The 25454-nt window shown below is 43.3% G+C and overlaps 1 protein-coding gene across 4 annotated transcripts in view; it reads right to left on the reverse strand.

The window, feature by feature from the left end:
- Window positions 1-25454, reverse strand: part of sec16a (SEC16 homolog A, endoplasmic reticulum export factor) — a 53518-nt gene that overhangs the window by 3339 nt on the left and 24725 nt on the right. For 2 of the 4 annotated variants that reach the window (XM_078425867.1, XM_078425864.1), the window contains 19 exons: window positions 25220-25281; window positions 23303-23441; window positions 22428-22667; window positions 22211-22308; window positions 20421-20502; window positions 19176-19293; window positions 18340-18451; window positions 15906-16011; window positions 15625-15765; window positions 12954-13067; window positions 12649-12859; window positions 11533-11781; window positions 10409-10509; window positions 7575-7754; window positions 5890-5961; window positions 4883-4939; window positions 3127-3238; window positions 1503-1637; window positions 734-822 (listed from right to left, as the gene is read on the reverse strand). In XM_078425867.1, the coding sequence (XP_078281993.1) occupies window positions 734-822; window positions 1503-1637; window positions 3127-3238; window positions 4883-4939; window positions 5890-5961; window positions 7575-7754; window positions 10409-10509; window positions 11533-11781; window positions 12649-12859; window positions 12954-13067; window positions 15625-15765; window positions 15906-16011; window positions 18340-18451; window positions 19176-19293; window positions 20421-20502; window positions 22211-22308; window positions 22428-22667; window positions 23303-23441; window positions 25220-25281 (2418 nt within the window). Of the gene's footprint in view, window positions 1-733; window positions 823-1502; window positions 1638-3121; window positions 3239-4882; window positions 4940-5889; window positions 5962-7574; window positions 7755-10408; window positions 10510-11532; window positions 11782-12648; window positions 12860-12953; window positions 13068-15624; window positions 15766-15905; window positions 16012-18339; window positions 18452-19175; window positions 19294-20420; window positions 20503-22210; window positions 22309-22427; window positions 22668-23302; window positions 23442-25219; window positions 25282-25454 lie in introns of all 4 variants that reach the window. The other 2 variants (XM_078425865.1, XM_078425866.1) reach the window with 2 other exon arrangements.

Below are 25454 nucleotides of genomic sequence, written 5' to 3' on the forward strand. Positions count from 1 at the left end.
TCTGTTACTGAAGATATCTACTAGGTTAGGTTTATTGTACAGTGAAAAGTTTTGCATGCTATCCAAACAGATCAAATATACAAACAAGACAAGTACAATAGTTGAAGCAAAGAGGAAGATACAGAGTGCAGAATATAGTTCAGGTTTGTAGTGCATCAGTTCAACAGCTTCATGGTTGTGTGTGTATAAGATTGCTCTAGATTTCATTCTTTTTATTTCAGGGAAAATGTCTACACTGGACATTACAATGTTGGTCCTCAACCTTTCTGGATGTGCAGAGCTGAGCAGATAGAGGAGTGATTCACAGAGACAAGTTATGTACTGGCTTCAATCACCGGTCTGTACCTGAAGGTTGGCACAACTGGGTGAACACAGAAAAGACTCGAGTTGTCAGGGGAAAGGAGTCAACTTTCAGATAAGACAATTCTCCAGCCTAAATCACCCTGCTGGTACTGTACAACACAAGGACACAGGAGACAAGGTTCACACCTTCACAGCCACAAGAAGGCATCTGGCTCAGTAGGAACCTATACCATAGTGAGACAAAATACCCAAAAACATGGAGGGACACACACACACACAAATATTAATGGTAATGGAACACAAATAATGAATTTATCAAGACCTTAATAATTATGAAAGGTTGCCCAGATTAACATATTTCCACTGATCGAGAAGACCAAAATTTGTATTCATTAATAATCAGCAATAAATCCAATAGACAATTTAGTACCTGAGCCTGTAAATTTGCCTCAGAGTTCATCTGCTCCATGGATTGTGACATCTCTGCTGGACTTCCTTCAGGGGGCAGAGGTCCCTCACCTGCAAAAATGGCAAACAGGGGCATTAATTTAGTTCTGACAAGCACCGTGGCCGAGATGGTATGAAGAGTGGTTTAAACCACAATGCCAGCCAGGGTGGCAACAAACCAAGCATCAGAATATTAACAGCTGAGCAAGAAAGTAGAAGCAATGAATCCCATGCATGGACCCTTACACCTCAGAGGATTGTTACAACACACGGACTTTGACAATTAATAAACACTCTCCAAACTATTCAACTTTTCTCAATAGTGGGTAAGGGCAGCATTATCAAATTAGAGTAAATATAGGATTCAAGATGATTATCCTGTGTAGCAGAGATTGACAGGGCTGAGGGATAAATATGAAATGTAGGTATTTGTCATAAGGGTGCACAATATATCATGGGACTCTTATTGTAAAGTAGGCAAGTTGTCATGTCTTGGACCAATACTTAACTCTCAACCAACAATAAAAACTGATTTATTACATTTGTTTCTAGAATTATTTTTTGCTACATTTAATGCAAGAAACTGCAACCAAACAATAACCAAGTTATTTTATTTGCTGTAAATCGCTGACCTGTCCAAGGTCATGAAAAGATGCAAGCATTTATTGGGAAAACCCAGTAGTTCAGGGCTGCAAAGGTGGAGCCATAATATCCAAAGAGTAATAGGTACACAAATGAGAACTGTATCATACCTGGTACCGGTACAAACAGATTGGGGGGGATAGGCATTGGTGCTAGGGGGGCAAAGAGGTCCACCGGAGGTGGGAGACCCCCATTTGCTCGGGGTCCACTGGGATTCAGTACATCCACATAACGAGCTTTTGTACCTATTGTTGGGGAGGGAAAGAGGGAAGAAAGCAGAAAATTCATTGAGCAAGTGTTCAAATATAGAGATAATTCTCTGAATACAATGGGAACATTTTCTAAATGGCAAGAAATTCAAATCTGTAGAAGCACATAATTTGAACTTTAGGGATTCACATGGAATATTAAGAACCAGTGTCCAGGAAATGAAATTGAAACAAACTGGCTAATAGAAAGCAAAGTGAGAGAGGATCATCCACGATAGTGTTGAACTGCCGAATGACCTACTTTTGCTTTTAATTTACAAAAGAGGCTCCAAAGATCACAGGACCAAAATATCAGCAGGACAGAGCATTGTGCAGAGAAACAGCTGGATTTCTCCAACATGTTATGTTCTTATGATGGAATTTACTGTTAGAGGAATGGAATAGAGAAACAAGGAAGTGCGGTTCTGTTGTACAGAAAGAGAGTAGCACAAGAGGTATAACAGAATTAGAGCACGGTCATTGTAGGAGGAAAATTATATAATAGCGAAAATCTACAACCCAAATCTCTAAAATGCAGAGTGCTTTTGAGTCGTTTGTTGTCTTTCATCTGAGATTAATGTTTTTTGTTGACTATCGAGAATCCAGGAATATAGAGAAAAAGATGGGTAAATTAATTTGAACCACAGATCAAACCAAATCCAACTGAAAGGCAGAAAAAACATTGCACTGAACGGCTTCCTCTTCCTCCTGTCTTCCAAAAGAACAGTGACCAAGTGTGATCACATCTTAATTGTTAGCACAAGGGGAACCACGGGTTTGGACATTTGAGGTACATGCATACTGAACCATTGACCTCATGAGACCATCAGTGGAATTAAGACAGTGTCAAAAAGTCAGAATACCACAACAATGTGGGTTGAGAGAATTTCTGCTATTTAAATGTGAAAGATCCCATGGCAGAGAATTCTCCTGTATCCCTTTCTCCCCTTTAGGAGCAGCGTACCTGCCAGTGCTGCTGCCTTAGTCGGGTTGGAGCCCGACCTCCAGTGTTGTCTGTGTGGCATTTGCACACTCTCCCCGAGACCAAGTGGTTTTTCCTTAGGGTGCTTCAGTTTCCTCCCAGTCAAAAAATGCGCAGATTGTTAGGTTTAATTGGAGCTGTAAATTGCCCCCTAGTGGGTAGCTGGTGGTAGAGTCTGGGGTGTTGATGGGAAAGTGAGGAGAGTAACATGGGTAGGGTAGGATTAGCCTAGATTGGTGTTTGATGAGCTGTGTGGCCTCAGACAGTTTCTTTCTGTGCTGTCTTTGCCTATGCTGTCCAAAAATTGAACCCATCACCAGGGCCTCCATGTAGGCAAAATTGCCTGCTAGATTTCTTGCATACCATCAACAAATACACCTCAAAAGTACATCATTGGTTAAGTATGTTAGGCATCTGAATGAACGGTATATTTTGTGCAGAAATGGGAGTTAACATTCAGTTTGGCAAAGGCAGTGGAAAACAGTTCCTCACCCAAAACCTCACCTGCTTTCCTGGAGAACCTGTTGACAGATGGATGGCTGCCAAAAGACGAAGGACTTGAACCCGAGGGAAGGCTAGGCATGGGTAGGCTTGGCGGTGGTAGGAGAGGTTTACTCTGCAAAAATACAAGTAACGAAGTGCTAATTATTAGCAACCTCCAACAACTCGCTTCATACTCCAAGTGTGGGCAATATTGTTTAAATTAGTTCTCCCATTCTTGGCAGTGCCATATGATTCAACAAATTCCTGACTCCTCTGGGAGCGAATGGGGCATCAGATGTCAGAACCCCGTGCCCTGTCCCCAAAACTGTACCGATGGACTTGGACCATCAAAGGTCTTTTTAAACCGTGTCCAACAAATCTTACATTTATCGATGTTTAAAAGTTTTAATAAATCGAAACAATTATTCATTGGTATTTGACCTCCAATTCGTGTTCAACTTCTAAGCTGCAATGTGCAGATGCATAAATCAAACTTGCATTGGTTGCTCCAGAGTAGATGGCCCCCATGATTCCCGAGTAGTGCACCACCAACCATGTTCACAACCACCACTTACCTTTCCAGTCATACACATCGTCCCCTCGGCCACCTGTCACATTCACCTGGCACCTTGTCACACAGTTTCTCCTCCAACTTCCCTCTCTTGGCAGCGATGCCACGAGGACAGATCGCCCTCGAGTAAATAAACTGCAGTTTGTGGACAGTGATCGTCAGCAGGATTGACCCTTTCCATATCCTGCCCTCAACCACCATCATTAAATGGCAACAAGAGCAGGACCCAGCTTGATTTTCCATTTCCCTGACCCATTGACACGTAGTCAAGTGTGATACGATCTACTGTCACTGGTTTAAGACCTGTTAACTCAGCATACTGTGGCTTGGTTGAAAACTCCTCACACCATTTCCTCCCGCTGTGACAATAGACAATAGGTGCAGGAGGAGGCTATTCGGCCACTCGAGCTAGTACCGCCATTCAATGTGATCATGGCTGATCATTCTCAATCAGTACCCCGTTCCTGCCTTCTCCCCATACCCCCTGACTCTGCTATCCTTAAGAGCTCTATCTAGCTCTCTCTTGAATGCATTCAGAGAATTGGCCTCCACTGCCTTCTGAGGCAGAGAATTCCACAGATTCACAACATCTCAGTTCTAAATGGCCTACCCCTTATTCTTAAACTGTGGCCCCTTGTTCTGTGTGAATATTAAAAACTAACATTCCTCAGATCATTCAGTCATGACATCAACATTTACATGGTTTGAATATCCATTCACATCACACCATGAGCTGTGTGAATTCAATTATAAACGGTATCATAAAACCCATCTAGATTACTAACAACTGCAGGGAAGATTACTTGCCAGCTGTAGACATATGATTTCAATCCAACACCATTGTGGTTGAAGGTAGACACAAAGTGTTGGAGTAACTCAGCGGGACAGGCAGCATCTCTGGAGAGAATGAATGGATGATGTTTCAGGAAGACCCAAAACATCACCCATTCCTTCTGGCCAGAGATGCTGCCTGTCCCGCTGAGTTACTCCAGCATTTTGTGTCTACCTTCGATTTAAACCAGCATCTGCAGTTCTTTCCTATACACCATTGTGGTGGATTTCTACTTACCTGCTGAAGCTACCATTGAATAAAACTATCGGCAGGATGGCAAGGCAACAGCTCACACCACCATGGCAGGGTAGCAGCAATGCCCACATCACTAAATTGAATAAAGGTACTCAGCAGGATCATCTCTGCACACTTACCTCTTCCTCTGGTTCATTCATGTTCACCCATCGTTGCCTCTTCTCATCCCACACAATCTAGGCATAAGATTGGAGACAAATAGTTCAGATCTCGTGCTCCAACCCAAAGCTGACTGTAGTACAGTAAACAATCCCTCTCATGTACCTGACACCCAGCAGACATGTTTAGGTGCGGAGAATTCTGCTCAAATGAGCATGTCCTTGCCCAACACTGACAACCATTCTAAGCAAAAAGGATGATTTGAGGAAGAACGTAAAACTACAATCGACACCGTCATGTACAAATGTGTCAGCAAGTCAGATAGCAGTTGAGTGTTCCCTCAGAGAGACCACTTCCATCCTCAAAATCATCTTCCATGGCAGTCTCTCAAGTGAGAAGATGACTTGCTTCCACTGAGGAAGAGAGGCTACTTGTGCGCCATTTCTTATATCTTGCGATAGACATTGCAAACCAGCTGCCAAGCAGTCTTGAGGGTGAAATCTTGGTCCCATGGCAGGGATGCCCAAGATGATAGGAGACAGATGCACAGACTTAGCAAACATACAGTCAGACGGACACAGACCAAGTACACACTGGTGCACTTTGGCCATCCACTGAATGCTTATCAACAAACTCCAGCACACATTCCTTTCCTCAGTTCCCCTCCATCTCTTCTTCCCTCCCACCCCCCCCCCCCTCCCCACCAATCATCTCCGTCAACCTCTTTGGGTGCCTCAGTCTCCCCGTCCCTCTCTCCTGGACAGCCGACTCCCTCGTTCTGCCCCTCTCAATTCTCACATACCCTCTCAGTCTCTGCCGTACCCGGCTTCTATAGCTTAACCTCCGCAGGGGTCCTTCCTACAGTCAATTGCCCTTCCCACACCCAATGTCAATCCCAAAAGATGCACCACACAAAGACTGCTGCTTAGCCCAGAGTATCAGGACCTTTTCTAGAGGACCTCAGCAGAATCGCCATCATCCATCTCCCCCCCTTCCTCACCACTTCACTGCCTGGACAAGCACTCACCGATTTATTTTTGTCATCTGGTAAATGGGCTTCATTCTTCTTGCTGGACCGTAACCAGCTTAGCCACCCACCCTGAGGCACAGAGAAAAACCAAAAATGAGTGTCTTTTTAAAAGAAATAATTTTTAATTCCCTGCCTGAGGAAGGAGAAGCAGCAGTCTCAACAACTGTGTCAAGTAAACACACCTGAATTTTCTTTACGACCCTAGCCGGCATGGGTCAACCTACGTTCAAAGTCATTAGAAAAGATAACTGCCTAACTTTACAGCCAGCAGGACCACAACCCTATACTAATATATTACACCAATAAAGCAGCAGTTGATACAACACCTGCCACCCCTCTCCCCAAACAAGTGTTCAATTCATAGACCCAAATGAACACCCACACCAGCAGATCATTTTGAGACAGGTACAAATTAGAATGCTATTGAACTCTGTCCTCAATGCAAACACATCGTGGATTCAGTTCATCCAAAGAAGTGTAGCGAAGGGAAGTAGAAAACAAATGCAATTCTTGTTCGGGTCATGAAGTTTGCGCTAAAGGAGGGAAGGCAAGGAGAAGAAACACTACGCCATTTTGCTGTACCCTATTAGGAACTTTTGATTGAATTCCAGGCTCCTGAAATCAAAGATGCTCCATTCCCAGAAACAATATTCTGCATTCTCAAATTAAAAGAAAGGCCCGAAGAAAGAGTAGACCGTCGTAATAGCATTCATAGATAATATCATTCCTATTGCCAACTGAATGCAATGCTGAGAAAGGATGCTATGCATGGCAGGGAGCCTCACTCCATCCTCCACAGTCCTGACCGGATTCCCTCGGCTACAGCAAGCTCACTTCACCAGCTGCTCCCCTCCCTGCAACCACCCGCCCCACCGTGGAACATGTACCCGTGAAGACAAACACGATGCAACAAACAAATAAATAGAATACCATCTCAATGCTCCCATTCTGACTTGGAAGTAAAGGCCCTTTATTGGTGGTGACCATCTGCCTCATTGTTGCCACCTCTCAGCCCTTTCCAGTCAAAGATTAGTTGCATTTGAATCCTCCACATTTTCAGAATATAAATTGTGTAAACAAACAAATTGCAAGCTGCCCTCTGGATACCAACTAGTAGAAATAGTTTATCCTTTATTTGTTCTATTAAAATCAACATTTTCTTCTCGGGAACAACATGCAATTCCTCAATGGCTGCTACAAGAACTAGAAGGTATCGAGGCAGCTGTGACCACCGCAATGCCAACCTTGCCACTTCCAACCCATGAAAACAAACTGTTGGGGATATTCAGGAGGATGTGGAGAAATATATGTTTGAGGTCAACGACTGCAGCAGAATCAGAAAAAGTGTGAAAATGTGCATTTTTAGATGCAGAGTGGGTTAGGGGCAGAGAGGTGAAAGATCTGTGCCTATTTGGAGATCAAGGGTGTCTAGGTGACAACAATGCTTTCTAGACCATCGACTAGTTTGTCGGAGTTTGTCTTTCTCCCTACATTACATTCAGTCTGAAGGGTCCTGACCTGAAACATCACTTATACACGTCCTCCCGAGATGCTGCCTGATCCATTGAGTTACTCCAGCATTGTGCCATTTTTTAATCAGAGATGCTGCCTGATCCGTTGAGTTACTCCAGCATTGTGTATTATTTTGTCAAAGTATACAACCGACTCAGTAGTCTTTTTACCTTTCCTTTTTTGCTCTCTGGTTGCTCCCGTTTAGGTTCCTTCTTTCCCTCCTGAGTGTTGCTGGCAACAGCCTCTGGCTGGGGTGGAAGTGTTGGCTGGTTAGCCGCCGATCGACGCCTCTCCCGGCCCATGCTGTGGTTGGATGACTCGGAGGTAGTTCTCGAGCGCCTCCCGTATGGCTGAAACAAGGCAGACCAATGTCACACAGCAGGCACCGTGGGAAAAACACCAGGCAGCCCTCACCCAGATACAAGCCCAGCACTCTGCTCCTGCCTCGTACACCAGAAACAATCCACACCTCAGCTGGCAAACCAGGAGGCATCCCAATTTGAATGCGAGCCGGACTAATGCTTCAATGATCTGTCTCCGCCCATCTTCAAATCATTCCGTTGCACTTCACAACAGGAATAGTTCTCCTACATCCTTGAGAAAGTCCTGGGGGTTCTGTGAAAACTACTGGAATGTGATTGATAGATGTGTGCTGGGGAAAGGCCAGGCATTACAGAGCACTCAATCAACAAGCAGCTTATTTTGTTTGGAGGTATTAACCAAAATGGCCAACTTTGGAGTTTTGTATCACTGCTTTCCTCGTCTAATGCCAAGATTTAGTATAGACAACTTGCTCTCTCTCTCGAATGAGACAAACACTCCTTTATCATTGTATCACATGTCTATAAGTGCGTGTATGGTCTTTAGGAAACGATGTGATGGGGCAGGATAAATCCTGCACTCATTTGATCAGGGATACTGGACTGAAGTGTGTTTAGGTTACACGCCAAGAATTTAGTATCAATTTAATCTTCAAAACCACCAAGCTTGCTGGTGTGGGCAATTAAACAATTCAGTTTGTCAAGAATCTGTTGCTTACAGTCAGAGTTGGACAATTATTAAAAAGGTTATAACCAGCTCTGTTCATACCTGCCTCACTCAGCTCAAAATTAAAGAATTGTAGCTTTCACCTCAGATCTCATTAAATATTTAGTGATGCTTCCCAGAGAGAAGCAGTGGGTCTGAAGGGCGGCAACCCCAAACATCACAGATCCATGTCCTCCAAAGACCATCACAGATCCATGTTCTGCCTGACCTGCTGAGTTACTCCTGCACTTTGTGTCCTTCTGTGTATTAACCAGCATCTGTAGATCTTTGTTTCTACATCCAGAATTTTGCACCGTTTGGCTGGAATTTAATAATAAATTGGCTGGAATTTAATAATTCCATCCAAGGGAATGGAAGATAGAGGTCAAAGGGGACCGGTCTACCCAGTTATTGAGGTGCTGTACCACAGCATGGCATGGAAACTAGCACTGGCCCAGACTAGTTCACTCAACAGAAGGATTAGCCCGCTTCTGGCGGTATATCAATCAATGTGCCAAAATTACTGGGATGCCAAACTGGCCTTGCAATCGGATCTACAAGCAAAGATTTGTCAGCAAAGGAAGTGGCTTCAGCAGCTAAGGATTGTGGATTCGTCAGCTAAGGAAGAATGATGGTGGCTTCAAGTGTTGTAGAATAGATAGAAGAGAACGCTCGCACGCACGCAGAAGAGCGTACGCACAAGAGAGTGGCCGAGGCAGAGAGAACCTTCACCAAGCATGCACCAGTCTGAGGTGGGAATAGAAGCACCAGAACCTTTACACCGAGAGTGAGGAGTTGCGTACCATGTGCAAAGATGACTGAGACGCTGACCTTGATCTTCTTCCCGGGGCCTGCTTCAGACACAAACGTTCAGCGGTGTTAACCACTACAAGGACATTGAAATAAGCTTCCCTTCACATTCAGGCCCCTTCACATGAAGACTAGGACTGTAACTTATGGGGACAGGACATAGCGAATGATCTTGGAGGACATTGTGCATTCCACAGTTAAAGACTTGCTGAGTTTCTTGCATGATAAATGGTCATTCGAAACTGTATTGCACTGGCTGTGGGCTACATCTCAGAGCCTTTAGAGACATGGGGAGCAGAAGACCATTTGGCCCAAACGGTCCTTGCTGGTATTTAAGCAACACTTGAGCCACTTTCTGCCTTTCCTCATTATTACAGTGCAACTTATTTTTCCTTCTCCCTCTTAAATGCAGTTTCTACTACTCCCTACAGTAACGAATTCCACATTCACACCACCCAAGGTTCTAATAAACATGGCCCTGGAGGTAGCAGATGTACATAGTTGTCATCTTCAAAAGATTCGCTGACTTTTGAACAGTTCCCATAAATGCAAAGTGGCAAATATGTCACCACTCTTCAAAAATAAAAGGACGAAAGCAAGAGAGAAAATGAGGCACAACAAACTAGATAGTCCAACATTAATAAAAGGAAGTTGCCAAAGGACAATCAGAAAATAAGAACAGGACCGGGTAGGCAGAGACTAATAACAATAGGACTGACTACAGGATCGAATGGACAACGTCCACATGGTCCCCCCTCAGCTCTTGTGTAACCAGACATCAACTACTGGGAGAAGTTTGCAAAAACCAACAATTTAAAATAGTGCAATGCTTTATCTTTTTTTTCAGTAAGATAGATTATGCTAACAAACTGAACGGTTCCAAAGTCATAGGTTCCAGGGCACACCCCACAGAACTGTATCCTAAACTGCCAGCTTTCATTTTTCTTCCCTAGACTCCAAGGATAATAGTACCAAACATGCATTCAAGATCAGCAAGCAAGCTGTCAACACAGCTCGGACAAGGAGGTCTTCTACACGGAGAATAGGGGAGGATTTCACAATGTTCAATGCCACACAGCAATAGTACAGGATGAGACCAGCGCAGTACATTTACCCAGTAAAATTTTAAACTAATGATTGTTTGGAGATTAGAGCCTAGCTGCCTTACCATTTTGGCCATTTGATCATAGAAATCCTGCTGCCCGGCTTCCCCAAAGCTGTGTCTTTTTGGCGATATTTGGTGATTGATAGAATTCATTTCTGGAGATCCTGAGAAAGAAGAGAAAATTACTGCACAGGAAGATGGAAGCTTTGTCATGCCACCAAGATTTGATTTCTTTGATAACTATGGAAATAATCGCAACAGACCATTTGCTCTCAGAATTAATCCTAAATTGATCCTAATTTGAAAAATCTCAAAAGCAAATCAGTTCTTAATGGCCTAGTTAATATCAATCCGCCAACAAGATTTTTAAAAATTCTGTCATCAGTATGGACAGCATTTATTACCAGTCCTTAACCTGCCACTGGAAATTATGTATCAACCACATTGATGAGTGTGGAAGCATAATTAGTAAGGATAGAAGACTTGCTTCTCTGAAGGACATCTGTGAATCAAATGTTGTTTTAAAAAAAAACTTTTTCACTGACCATGAGTGAGACTAGTTTTTCCAAATAAAAATCCAAATCTATTACTTGCATTGAAAATTCCCCATCTTGGCAGCACAATGGCACAGTACGTAGAGCTGCTGCACCACAGTGCTAGAAACACAGGTTGGCTGACCTGATCTCGTGCAGTCTGCGTGGAGTTCGTATTTTCTCCGCATGGAGGTATTCCAGTTTGTCAGTTTACTGACCTCTAAGTTGCCTCTAATGTGCAAGGAGTGGATGAGAAAGGGGAATAACGCAGAACTAGTGTGAACGGGTGATCGGCAGTTAGTGTGGACTCTGGGCCGATGGGCCCGTTTCCGTGCTGTATCACTAAATTCTCAGCAGCAAAGGTAAACAAACTCGTTGCTTGTCCAAATAGTCCAGAAATGTTATTTTTAGATGATTAAATCATTAAAGTATTGTCGGGTGATGTTGCCCACATAAATTGGATGAAGCATTTCATTAGACAAGTACACTTACATTTCAATAAATATTTACATGGGAATGATTTAGGTGTGAAGTTGTGAAGGCGGCTACAAATACACCTTGTATCCCGAGTACTGTCACGTTAATAAGTTCCCAATGCAGTTTAGATGCCCTATTACTTGTACCCCACCCGTATATCTGCCGCTTTACACTAACCTGCATTGACGTGAACCTGTTCTTGCACAGTCGGCAGAGCCTCTACCGGGGGTCCAGGCGGAGGCCCGGATAATCCTGGAGAGAAGGGGCCTTTTGACAGATCGCAAGGTTGCCTGAACGCGGAGTTGGGCGATTGTCCTGGAAAGCCAGGTGAACTATGAGTGGGTGAATACAGGGGAACGATGCCATCAGTTACCGACTGTGAGGGTGGGGCTGCCATCATCCTCCCATCCAGTACTGCGTGAGGAGCTACAAGAGAAACAAAGCAAATAGGAGCAAACAATGGAAGAGGAAAAGATGATTCAGTGTGGAAGCCATAACAAAAGGAACAGGAGCACATCATTCTAATTTATTCTTCACAACTTCATTTCCCACCTTGATTACTCAAACAGTAATAAATTCTTTGAGAAGGAAAGATAGATCAGCCATGATTGAATGGCAAAGTAGACTTGTTGGGCCTAATTCTGCTCCAAAAATTTATGAAAGTCTGCTGAACAAAAATCCATAATCTGATTTATTCATTATTAACAGCATTTTGGGGGAGACTATTCAAAATTTTCACCAAGTGTGGAAAATCTTATACGTTATCACACCTGAGGAATCTCTCTGAAGCTGGGGATCATAAATTAAATTTCAATGAACTCAAGCTATTTAGATACGAGGCAATCAGAATATATTCCCACTCACTGAGAGAAATTCCTTGAGGCTCGATGACTGTCAGGGGATGAATGACATGGCCAAGCCCGATTGTCCCTTGAGATAACATTGAGTAACAATGTTATTACTGTCTACACTGAAAACTATAGACTTCACACCACTGAAGTCTGTGGTCTCTCAAGGAGGCAGCTCCAGGACTGTGGAGCAACAATGAAACAGCACCATATATTAATGCAACTTTCAAGGGAAAGTTAAGGTGAACTGCAATTTGCAAGCAAATTAAATAGTATAAGATGCATTTAAATAGGATGACAGAAAATGCTGAAAGTGCAAGGTGAATGAGGCAGGTAGCAACTTTTATTCAGCTTTAATACCAGTGCTTCTGTACAAAGGGGTTCAATGTAATTCTGTAGGAGAAACGTAGAAAAATATGGGCCATGTTTTGTACTTTACGGATACCTGCTGGCATGAGCTGAACTCCAGGCACTTCTGCCGATCCCGCACCTGGTACAAAAGATGTCATCAGTGGGTTCTCCATTCCCGAGACCTCCTCCTGGGAGCCTGCGGGAAGCTCTTCAGCATGGTTCACCTGATCGTACTCTGAACTAGGGGTGCTGGAGCCGAACGGCTGGGGAGTGGCTCTGCCTGACCCACACACAAAGCCACCATCCTGGAGAAAGGGCAAAAAGGTAGAGATCTGGTGAGTAGAAAGATCAGGGAACGAGGAAAAAAGGTGCCAGCAGAACACAAAGATTGAATCTCACGTTTATCTGGATTTCCATTTGTCTGAGCTGTTGAATCCAATCTGGCTCTATGTGCAACTCCTGTTCTGATCTTTCCTTCGACTGAGGGTCAGAGAATCGCAGCTGGGAGGAAATCTATTGGAGCACAATGAGGCCAAATAGTGATGGGAGAAAAGAGGGAAGAGAAAAAAAACCCAGAGTATTAATAGAATCAAATTAATATAATTAATTAAATCCTGTTATATAACTGCTCTTGGTTTGTACCAGAGTAGCAACTGCTCATCTCAAATGACCTCCCATTGAACTGATTTGGTAAGCTTCATTTCCAATCATGTGTAAACTGGAGTCACCTGTAGGCTGTGCTGGGTAAGAATAGCTGCTTTTTACTTCATGGATATTAAACTTTAAAGTGGAGGGGCAAAGTTTAAAGGAGATGTGCAGGGCAAGTCGTTGTCCCCCGTCCGTCCCCCCACACTGAGGGCGATGGATGCCTGGAACACGTTGTCAGAGGTGATGGTGGAGGCAGACACAATTGTGGCATTTAAAATGCTTTTAGATTAGTACGTGAAAATGCAGGTAAGTCAGGAATGTAGATCATGTGCAGGCAGATGAAATTATCTTATCTTGGCACCATGTTTCTCTCAATTTATTACTTTCCCTTAACTTTCTCTGCTCTAAGAACAATTCCAGTTCTTGCCCATTGTTTGCACCGTGGCACCACTTTAAGCCTTTTCCTGACCTTCTCTCAGCCGTTAGCGTTCTAAAATGTGGCTCACAAATCTGGAAACCAGCCACACATTTAGAGCTTTCGTTCTGCTGCTGGGCCACAAATTAGAGAACAGCGTGTTGCAATCTGCGACACGATTGTTTGATTTGGAAGCACAACACAACCATACTGTGGTCGAATAGATTTGGCAGTAACATAAATGATTCAAATCAACTTGCCATTGATTAACTTTCCTTTTACACACCATCTTGTATTTAATCTTTCCATCTCTCAGGAAGACATTCTTGACATGGAACAGATCCAGAATCATTAGCAGCACAAGCCGTCATTTCTCAAGAGCTGAGTCGTGGTTGTCGACATGACCAAAGGCAAAGGTCAATCCTAATCGCATCATCTGATCACATATTGTGCACAAGGGTCAGGTATCCCAACTGCGTGTATAGCTCTATCCCATTCATGGTCAACTTCCATCAGCTCACTTAACATAAAAGGGGAGAGCAGGCTCACCAACCTTTTCCTCATGGCTAATCATTGTTTACTGACCAGAGGATGAAAATCTCCTTCTCAGCCCCGTGTCATTTTCTAGATCTTGCTCGCGCTAGTCTGCGGGGCATTTATTCTGTCATGGAGATGCTTGCCTCCACCCGACTTGTTCTAGCGCCACAGTGAGAACACACAAACATTTCAGATTGCATCTCCACCCAGTTTGACATCACAATCACAGTGATATCACTCTCAGCTCCTGACAACACCATTGTTCCAAGAATGAAAGAGCCAATTCAGCATGGGCAAGAGACCTTCCAAAGTCAAAGGAGGCTCAGTGGTACAGACAGTATAGCCCCTGGTTCATAGACACAGAGAGAAAGGTGTGATTGTGACCTTGAGTATTGCCTGTGCGTTCTCCCTGTACCTGTGCTCTTTTGCTCATGGGTGCTCCGGTCTCCTCCCGCAAGATATGTGGGTAGGTAAGTTAACTGACTGCAGTAAAATGCCCCTAGTGAATCTGGGGGAAGTTGATGGAAACATTGGGAGAATAGAACAAAATGAAATTAATGTAGGATTTACGTGAAATGGTAGCTGATGGTCAATGCATTATCAGAGAGCCATAGTGCCCGTTTCCATGTCTCTATCGCTCAGAGTACCAAGCCCCCAGCTCGCAACAATGGTCATTGCATCTAACTGTAGCAGGTGGCAATTCCCTGGTTGGTATTCAGCCCCCCCCCCCTTCACCAAGAGCTCTACGCACATCCCTACCCATGCTGACCTCCATCAACCAGGCATGGCACACTTCATTGGTACAATGCTGCACTGTGGCACGTATTTAGTTTTCATAATTCCTCTCTTAAGCAACCTTTGGCATAGAGGATGATTTGGCATTTCTCTGGATTTTAAGGTGGCTGATGAAATCGAGGATCCGGTGGTCTCATCCACAGGTGGACCATGTAGTGGGTGGTGCATATGCAGGGTGGGTGGTCTGGAAGATGCTCTTTCCATTGGGTACACTGAACGTCTGTATGCTCCCAAAAGGAACACAAGGTAATGTGTCACCATGAATGGCCAGTGAGAAACATTTATGTTCATTTACTTAACCTCCCACGGAAGGTTTTGCAGAGATGGAGCTGCGTGCAGTGTCAGCAGCGTACACAAGGGCAGTGATCACTGTTGCTTTGCAGAAAATGGTCACTCAGCTCAGCAGGGTCACCAGGCTGTTTATCCTTTACAAGCTATTCCCATCTTTCTCCATGTCACCTGACTGGCATAATCTTGCATTCATTTCTCTAGCTTTATATATTTTCCCCTTAAATTCATGTATATTTTTTTTACCTCATGGACATTTTCACTTCTCTGCGGTAAAGTTCCACTCGAATTTTTCATTGTGTTTATCTTACATTCATGGCCCTTTGGCCTGTGGGAGAGCCAATTTTTTTGAAAAGCATAATTACATTCTACAGTCCATGATCCTACCTGAATGAGCTGTCTCAATAATACGGGGGAATAATAGGTTGGATTCCTGAGGATGGTCCTTGAAATGACTTCACAATAGTGAAAAGCTTGTGCTGCCAAGCCCATCTCAGCCAGTCGACATGCGTAAATGAATTTAAACACCTAAGAGGTTGAAACAAAGTTCACGTTACAAAAGCAAGTCGTTAAACCACAACAAATTGTCATTTTCAAGTAACAAGGAGCTTTGTATGGGAGGGAGGATTTTGGGGAGAACATAAAACATAACTTCAAGTTTCTCATACCTGAAAGTTGGGAAGGAAACAAGTTTGGCTGCCCAAAGCCTGTGCATACTCGTAAGCCTCTGTGTGCTGGATGGCTTCATTTGATGCAAACTTCAGAAATGACCAACTGAAAATAAAAACAATTTCAGAACATAATCGGAAAACTGCTGTTTGATGTAGCAATTATTAAATTATTGCTGTTTTTGGTTTAGATTTTAGATTTAGAGATGCAGTGCAGAAACAGGCCCTTCGGCCCACCGGGTCCGTGCCGCCCAGCGATCCCCGCACATTAACACTATCCTACACCCACTAGGGACAATTTTTACATTTGCCCAGCCAATGAACCTACAAACCTGTACGTCTTTGGAGTGTGGGAGGAAACCGAAGATCTCGGAGAAAACCCACGCAGGTCACGGGGAGAACGTACAAACTCCGTACAGTACAGCACCCACAGTCAGGATCGAACCCGAGTGTCCGGCGCTGCATTCGCTGTAAGGCAGCAACTCAACCGCTGCGCCACCGTGCCGGTTCTTGCTTTCTGTAATTTAGCTGCCACATCCCAGGCTTAAAATTGAACACCAAGCAAATGTCCATCCTTATCAGGACCAGTTAATATCCCACACAAAAGCATGCTCAAGATCCTAGCCCACTCCTGGATTTGGAGTGGATTGTCTTGCACTGGTACCGCAGCCACTCCATAAGGTCACCATTGGGAAAGATCACACTCTTTGCAAAATAAATTACATGAAAGCCGTGTCCTCAGATCAGACTATACTGAGGAACAGCAAGGGAGCTCTTTTCCAGATCAATGTTTTTCATTCAAACACCTGAGATTATTACATTGTGGTTCTTGCTCTGTATATTTGGCTGCCATGTTCATTGGCTTGATGGCTCAGACATGTAGGAGAAGCACCATATAAATACTTGAAGCTCGTCTGCAATAAACCACCAGCGAACCAGGATAAAATTCACCGAACGTACTGTATTAGGTATTTGTTACCACGAAGAGCGGGCAACTTGAAAAGACACCCAATACTCGTGGCCTAGTGATTTCACAGACAAGTGAAAGAGCAATGTGTTGAAACTGGGATTATACGCAGGGCATACGACCAACAGCCTAACAAAGCCTCGCCAAACCCCAATGGGAGATCCACCTCTCCTCAGGTGGCTTCTCTTGTCAACATGACAAGGCTATTCTCCATATCAGATATCTTACACATGCCAAAAGTACCAGGTTTCAGATTTGAGTTCCGCACTCCCAGCCCAGATATGGTACATTTTGTAACGATTTTTTTCTCTGAATTAGAGAACTGCTGATTTGCTGCACGCAGTCAAACACAATTGGGGCAAACAATTCCTGTGTAATACTGAAGGAGTTTCAACCATGGAAGACGCAGTCTTTGTGACAAGGGGTGGACGCGAAAGGACTCACCCCTTGCTGGAGGTGCAGAAGGAAATTCCCCCTGGGGTTCCTGCCTAACATTTCTCAAAATGCCACCAAAACATATCCTCTCATTCATTTTTTTTTTGCTTAAGATTTGCTATGCATAAGATGGCTAGTACATTTATAGAAACATAGAAACATAGAAAATAGGTGCAGGAGTAGGCCATTCGGCCCTTCGAGCCTGCACCGCCATTCAACATGATCATGGCTGATCATTCAACTCAGTATCCTGTACCTGCCTTCTCTCCATACCCCCTGATCCCTTTAGCCACAAGGGCCACATCTAACTCCCTCTTAAATATAGCCAATGAACTGGCCTCAACTACCTTCTGTGGCAGAGAATTCCACAGATTCACCACTCTCTGTGTGAAAAAAAACGTTCTCATCTCGGTCCTAAAAGACTTCCCCCTTATCCTTAAATTGTGACCCCTTGTTCTGGACTTCCCCAACATCGGGAACAATCTTCCTGCATCTAGCCTGTCCAACCCCTTAAGAATTTTGTAAGTTTCTATAAGATCCCCCCTCAATCTTCTAAATTCCAGCGAGTACAAGCCGAGTCTATCCAGTCTTTCTTCATATGAAAGTCCTGCCATCCCAGGAATCAATCTGGTGAACCTTCTCTGTACTCCCTCTATGGCAAGAATGTCTTTCCTCAGATTAGGAGACAAAAACTGTACGCAATACTCCAGGTGTGGTCTCACCAATGCCCTGTACAACTGCAGCAGAACCTCCCTGCTCCTATACTCAAATCCCCTCGCTATGAATGCCAACATACCATTCGCTTTCTTCACTGCCTGCTGCACCTGCATGCCTACTTTCAATGACTGGTGTACCACGACAGCCAGGTCTCGTTGCATCTCCCCTTTTCCTAATCGGCCACCATTCAGATAATATCCTAATCGGCCACCAATCAGATTATAAGCAAACACCCCAGTCTGGGATTTCAAGGAGTTTAAATTAATGAGTTGCTTCTTACCTGGTTAATAAATACAAGGCATTATACCAGCTCACCTGTGATTTGAACCAATCAGTACGAGTTTAGTGGTTTTTCTAGTGTATACTCCAAATCCAACCTGTGCCATCAAGTAACAGAAATGGGAAGCATCTAATAATCCCTTGACAGCTGCAAGGAAAAAGGGGAAAACCGCTGTTACCATTGTCTTCATACCTTCATTCAGCCCCTTAAACCTACTTTGCCAATTTCACGAGAATACGCTCAACCAACATTTAGCCACAATACAAAGTGCTGGAGGAACTCATCGAGTCAGACAACATCGGTGGAGGGAACGGATAGGCGACGTTTCGTATATGAACCCTTTTCAGAGTACGAAGAGTCTCGACCCAAAACATCATTTATCTGTCCCTTCAACAGATGCTGACTGACCCGTCGACTTCCTCCAGTACTTTGTGGTTTGCTCAAGTTTCGAGCATCTGTGGTTCTTTGCCTCGATTTTACCACGTTAATTCCACAAACCTCCCTGACACCCAAACCACCGATAAATCTCTTGAACATTACAATCACCTCCCCCTCCAACCTCAACGACTTTTTTTTGAGGAAGGTTCCAGATTTCTGTTACATTTTGTACGAAAATGGATTAAATGTACTAAATGGATTTGCACACTTCAAATAAAATTTATTAGACTTGTTTTACAAGCACGGAAGGACTATTGGGACAGTTTTCACTCTTTGGCTGGCTTAGCTCTTTGACTGTACATATCACCAAAAGGGTTGAAAAACACCACTTTTTAGGAAGCAATTAAAAGGCGGCTCCCACGAAAAAAGGAGAAAATGGTGGAGGGGGAATTAAGCATCATTATTTTCAGATATTCGTAGAACTGAAACATACCGAGCGTATCTCCCATGGTGGTGATGGTTCTTCTGTCCAAGTCTGGTCCATTGGAAAGGTTAGACAGCACCATGGCAAGGTGGGGCCGCCAGTCTCCCCACTTCTCATCTCCACAACACTGAGAGGTGAAAAATAAGCAACAGACAGGCATGTTACAGGCTAGAACTGTCTTAACGTTACTGAGATTCCTGCTTCTATGCCAAATCTATGAACAACTGTACTGCACTACAGTAGGTCTGGAATCAAAACTTGGATATTTTCTTCAATAGGTAGTTCTTAGTGCTGCTCTACGATAAAATAGTTCACTTTTCATTGTGTCATTTCATTGAAAGCAGTCTCAAGTATGTCCTATTAAGTTCAAATGTGCTGACTGAGAACTTGATTACCAGAAGGATCTCCAGCAAGGCTAATCATGTCCTTTTCACAGATGCACTTCCCCGACAGACGTGCATTTTGCAGCTGCGGAAATGACACCAGGGTAATGTTCGAACAATCCAGAGAATGTAAAGCCCATTGTTGGAAACAATGCCACGATGCTCAAAAAGAAATCTCATCAGAAAGCTAGCGCAAGAAGGGACTATAGAGCATTTAGGTTTTCTGAAAATCCTAATGCACCCGAATTGAATTAATTGAAAACAAAGTAGAATTTCTTCCAGAAAGGTAATTACTAAATTGCTTAAAGGAAAAGTCCTGTCCTAAATGCCTACATTTTTAAAACACAAAAATGCCTAGTCCGAGCCTGCAATCAGAATTCAACCCCGCATCAAGTTGTCCGATTCTAAAGAGAATGAGAGAGACAGGCATCAAATCAAGGTGGACCACACAACAAAATGACTTAAGGATCAAAAGGAGGAAAACATTTGGATACAAGACAACAATGACGCAGTGATAGAGTTGCTGCCTTACAGTGCCAGAGACCTGGGTTCAATCCTGACTATTGGTGTTGTCAGTACGGAGTTTGTATGTTCTCCCCATGACCTGCGTGGGTTATTTCCGGGATCTCCGGTTTCCTCCCACACCCCAAAGACGTACCGGTCTGTAAATTAATTGGCTTGGTATAATTGTATATTGTCCCTAGTGTGTGTAGGATAATGTAAGTGTGCGGGGATTGCTGGTCGGTACGGACTTGATGGGCCTTACTTTCTCCAGAGATAAGCTGTGCACTACTGCCGTGCCAAGTGTTGGATGAATCAGTGTTGATAGTTTTTTTAAAAAATCAACTTGAAAAGTACAAATCAGACTCACGGTGGCTGCAGCTGGCATGCGGCCTGACATCAACTGGTACACTGTCTGCAGGGGATCATTGATGGGTAGGCTATTTGCAAACCTACAAAGAACAAAGCTCAAATTATTACATTGTATCTTGTATTGGGTAGGACTTCCTACGGGTAAAACATCAGGGCATATCATGATGACAGAAGGCAAGGTGCAATTTATTACCAGCTCCCCTGTTCTGAAGGACAGGGCAGAGTCAATTGAGGACATAATTCGGTTCTTTCATTCCTTCAGCCTGAACAGCACAGAAATACCGTGTGATACAGCATCAACCAAAGACTTCACCCTAGATAAGGACTGTTAATAGACTATTCATCTTCGTGGGTAACCACTGAGCCCAACCCATGACCAGAGATCTGAATAGCATTCTAGACCATAAACGCTTAGTAGATTCTGCCACTTCACTGCTAAATACTTTGTCGTCATGCCCAGGAATTCATTGGACCAGGCAAAGTCTATTCATACCACTGCTTGTGGCTAATAATCACTTGACAGCATATATTTACTTCCTAACAAACTGGCGATAAAATAAGATTGAGCACCAAGCCAATATCATATACTGTGTGGTCTTGCTTCACTAGCATACTGGCAAAGAGGGAGGGGAATGGAAGGCAGGGGGGAAGACTTGAGCATGGGGCAGTTCTTCATTTAACAACCTCTAGACAAGTTGGGGCTTATTTTGATGATTAACCACAGCCTTAGGCTAAAGAGGTGGCACCAGTAAGCCCATGTAAAATATTACAAATATTGAGAGAGACAAAATAGACTGCAAGATGCTGGACACTCCCAGACTGTTTGGTTAAGAGGACAGACAATACCAGACAGCAAATTAAGTAGATCAGTGTTATTTCCAAAATCCATCAAAATATTGACCTTACTTTTTACATGAAGAGTTTAGCAAAGAGTTGCTTCCAATCACATCCATCTGCATTTAATACTCTGACGCTCAGGTATAATGAAATATTATAATCTTAAATAAGTAATGGAGGTTGAAAAGGGACTGTAAAATCGTATTGATGTAAAAATCGTAGTTGGTTTATCGATTGTACAATGCTTTTGATTCTGTGTGGCAAAAAGTTCATTAATAAAGCCCAACTCAGTTTGAGACAAACATTTAATTGGACTTCCAGGCGAGTTTATCTTATGTCCACGACTGTGACTGAGGGATCCTAGTTCTATCAGTGGGAGGCGAGGGGGACTGTTAAACAAGGAAATTCACTGTCCCCTATGCTGTGCATGTTGGACAAGGAGGGGTGTAGATTTACTGTACCAACCCGGCTTTTGCTGACGTTGCATTAGTAAATGATTCACTTATGAGAGTGGTGTGGAATTAAGGACCTTGAGGTTTTGTTCAAAAACATACTTGAACATTAATATTAGTCATCTGGCACATTCTCCGGTAGTCTAAAACTCTACATGGTAGAGTGGTGAATCTGTGGAATTCTCTGCCACAGAGGGTAGTTGAGGCCAGTTCATTGGCTATATTTAAGAGGGAGTTAGATGTGGCCCTTGTGGCCAAAGGGATCAGGGGGTAGGGAGAGAAGGCAGGTACAGGATACTGAATTGGATGATCAGCCATGATCATATTGAATGGCGGTGCAGGCTCAAAGGGCCGAATGGCCTACTCCTGCACCTATTTTCTATGCTTCTATGTATTGCAAATGTGGTCTACACAAATTTAGCTTTACTACTGCTTTGTAATTCTATTCATGCATCAAAGATAAATGGGAATTGTGGACAATGTTGAATGGAGACCCTACCTGGTCATGACCTTGGCATGCGTCCGACTGTCCATTTTGCTGGCCAGTAAGAGAGCGTGGCCCCATAGACTGTGCTTCATTGCAGATTCCAGGGCATCCTGCAAACACATCTTGGTCACCAAGGAATACATGCCACACTGCCCAACCTCCTCCCGACCCACTCCAACATTCCCATTGCAACCGGTGACGGGCCCATCAAGGAGATTTGGAAAATTACCTTCTTGCGGCCAAAGAGCAGCAATTCGCGGAAGCGTTCCTTGTCCTTGCCGGTGCACTCTGTCGCAACATTGTCAAGGAAGCTGTCAGCGAGGAGAGAAACACAGGACTCATCCTCAGCACGCGGAACCAAGTCGTTGTTGAAGTCAATCAGATTGGCTTCATTTGGCGATTTGCCAGGAAGCCAGACCGATCGGTGTTCCCGCAGCAGGAGCTCAGCAATGTCCGTACCAATCACTGTCTGCAAAGCACACAGATACCAAGAAACACATTCATTTACAATCCCAACAAATGCAAACAGAAAACTTGCTTTAAGCTTTGATCTTTGTGCTACTCGATGGTTTTGGAACTGCAGCCAGTGGGCATTCAACATCATCAACTCCCAAGAAGAGGGAAATGGAAATAAAATGTACACTTAGCAATCAAATATGTCCCCAAACTCAGAACATCCCTACTGGCAATTTACAAACAAATTAATGCAGTACATAGAATCCTGCACACAGATTTCATGCACTGTATTAATTATTGGATAAAATAATGTTTCAGAGATGTTGGCTAATGCATAAATATTAACTGCCACACTAGGAAGTCTCAAAGTACATCTGTTAATTTCTGCAGGTGGATGTGAGAATTACCAGGAAACATTTCATCCTCATCTATTGTTGTACAGCCGATGCATACCACTGCCATCCCTTGTGTACAATCGGTGCATGCGAAGAAAGAAATGAAATCTTCGTCCTACCCAGTTAAGAGGATCACATCACAGTGAAGGCTTTAAACGCAAACCAAGCAATCATTTATCAAACATAAAGCAACCAATGCAAATGAGATGATGTGGCTTCAATACCGGAAAATTCATAAGATGCAGAAACTCACCCCATTTTGCCTACACAGCAGGACAACCAGCTCCCACAACAAGTTGGCCGACTGCTTATCCAGTAGCTCTTCATTTCTTAAGCACTCTGTGGCCTTGTTTTGAGCAAAATTGATGACATCAACTTTATGAGTCTCTTCCCTGAAACAAAATCAGATTGAACCTTCAACCTTTAAAGTTCACAGAATAACACGCAGCACAGGAATTATTTAATCAGGAGCAGTGCAGGGAATTTAGGAGTACACTTAAATAGAGGCAACCGTGAGATGTGGGTTGCATAAGAGTGGAGGCAAATCAACAGTGTTTAAAGCTAACGCTCTCAGATTCTTAGGATGTACTCTGATATCTTCTCCAGAGATTCGTATTGGATTCTAGTTTTTCATGACGTGCTTGAAGAACTAGGATAAAGGTACGAAGTAATGTTAAAAAGATTTTATAAATGGAAGTTAGAAGACCTAGCTAATTATGCAATAGGAATTGAGAAGAAGTGGTAAATCTCTAAAACAATGCATCAAGTATAAAGACATTATTAAAATTTATAACCATTGTTATGTATCTTAGGAGGACCGGGGGAAGAAAGCCTCACAAATGTGGCTGTTCTGAAAAAGGCGAAAGTTTGTTTCAGTACAATGGGCCGGGAGCATGGCACTCCCAAATCCCAACTGAGAACAAGCACAAACACCTCAGCAGTGCCACATTAGCTTTGGTAAAGAGACATGCAAATCAATCATTCTGACAACTCATATCAAAACGACTCCACAGAAACGTGGCTTGTATTTACGTTTAGAAGGTTGATGGTGATCTAATCCAGTGCTTCTTAAACTACTTCAGTGTCATTCACCCCATATTTATCATAAAATTTCATTCACCCTCAACTAAATTTTCTTATGTTTTTTGGTAATTTTCATCTTATTCTCCCTTGTGTATAATTTTATATATATACTAGACCAAGTGGACCCATTGGGCCCAAACCTCTCCTGCATTGGTGCTGTACCCTCTCTTCCCCCCTCCCCTCTCCCCCTCCCATCCTCCCTCCCCCTTCCATCCTCCCTCCCCCCCCCACTCCATCCCCCTCAACCCCCCCCTTATCCTCCCTCCTCCCCCCTCCCTAGGAGATAGATTTCAACTTAAAAATGTGAATAACTTAAAAAACATAACACCAATTTCAACGAAACGTCTTCCATTAGCACCAAAGGGACGATGGTGAGTAAGGTGGGCCTAAAATTGTCACACTGTCATGTACCGTTTTGGCTGTAGTTCAGGAACAAACAAACAAGAGTTTTAGTATTTAGATTAAGTCATTCACCCATCTAGTTTCATTCACCCCAAAATAATTTCATTCACTAGTTTAAGAAGCACTGATCTAATCAAACTAATTAAAATGATTAAGGAACCTGTAGTTACCCTGTTTGGAGAAAAAATCAGAACCAAGAGCACAAGTTTAATATTAGGTTTAGCCCATTTAGAAGCAAATTTCAAAAAGCACTTCACACTAATTGTACAAATGGTTTGAATTATTAGGTAAGATTATGGAAAGGACAGTTGGAAGCAGGGCACAAAGTCTTGTGAAGCTTAAGACTAAGACTGGTAGAACTTTTAGGCAAGGTGCACAGGATAAAAGTCTGGAAAGTTATCTCCATGACCAAACTGCAAAATTAAATCAACAATGTCACAAGAGTTTATCCGAAATAAAGGGTGTTATACATGCATTTGTCATTTTTAATAATAAATTAATTCCAAAAAATCATTTTAAGTGAGGCAGCACAGACTTAGTCATATTGTGTCTCTCCCATACCTCAAAATAGTTTACTTCTGGGACTTGGGTCATTATGAAGACCAACTCTGTCAATTACTGGTCCTGTGTCAGAACCAGTGTACAACCAAAATCTCTCTGGGAGGTGTGAAGTCAAGGAACTTACTTTGCTAATGGCCCTGGGAAGCTCCTTAACTCCTCCTGTTCAGGCATGTGCTGCAACATCGTCTGGAAGCAGAACAATACAAGTCAGCTACACGCAGCACGACCAACAATTGTATTATTATTAATCCACGCTCTCATGTTCAAGGACCATAAAGGTTTTTGGATTTCCTCTCTATTATTCTCCTCATTCAACCCAGGAGAGGACATTTCATCCACAGGTACATCCACCTAAAAGT

Source organism: Rhinoraja longicauda, chromosome 31, assembly GCF_053455715.1.
Source record: "Rhinoraja longicauda isolate Sanriku21f chromosome 31, sRhiLon1.1, whole genome shotgun sequence".
Taxonomy (NCBI): Eukaryota; Metazoa; Chordata; class Chondrichthyes; order Rajiformes; family Arhynchobatidae; genus Rhinoraja; species Rhinoraja longicauda.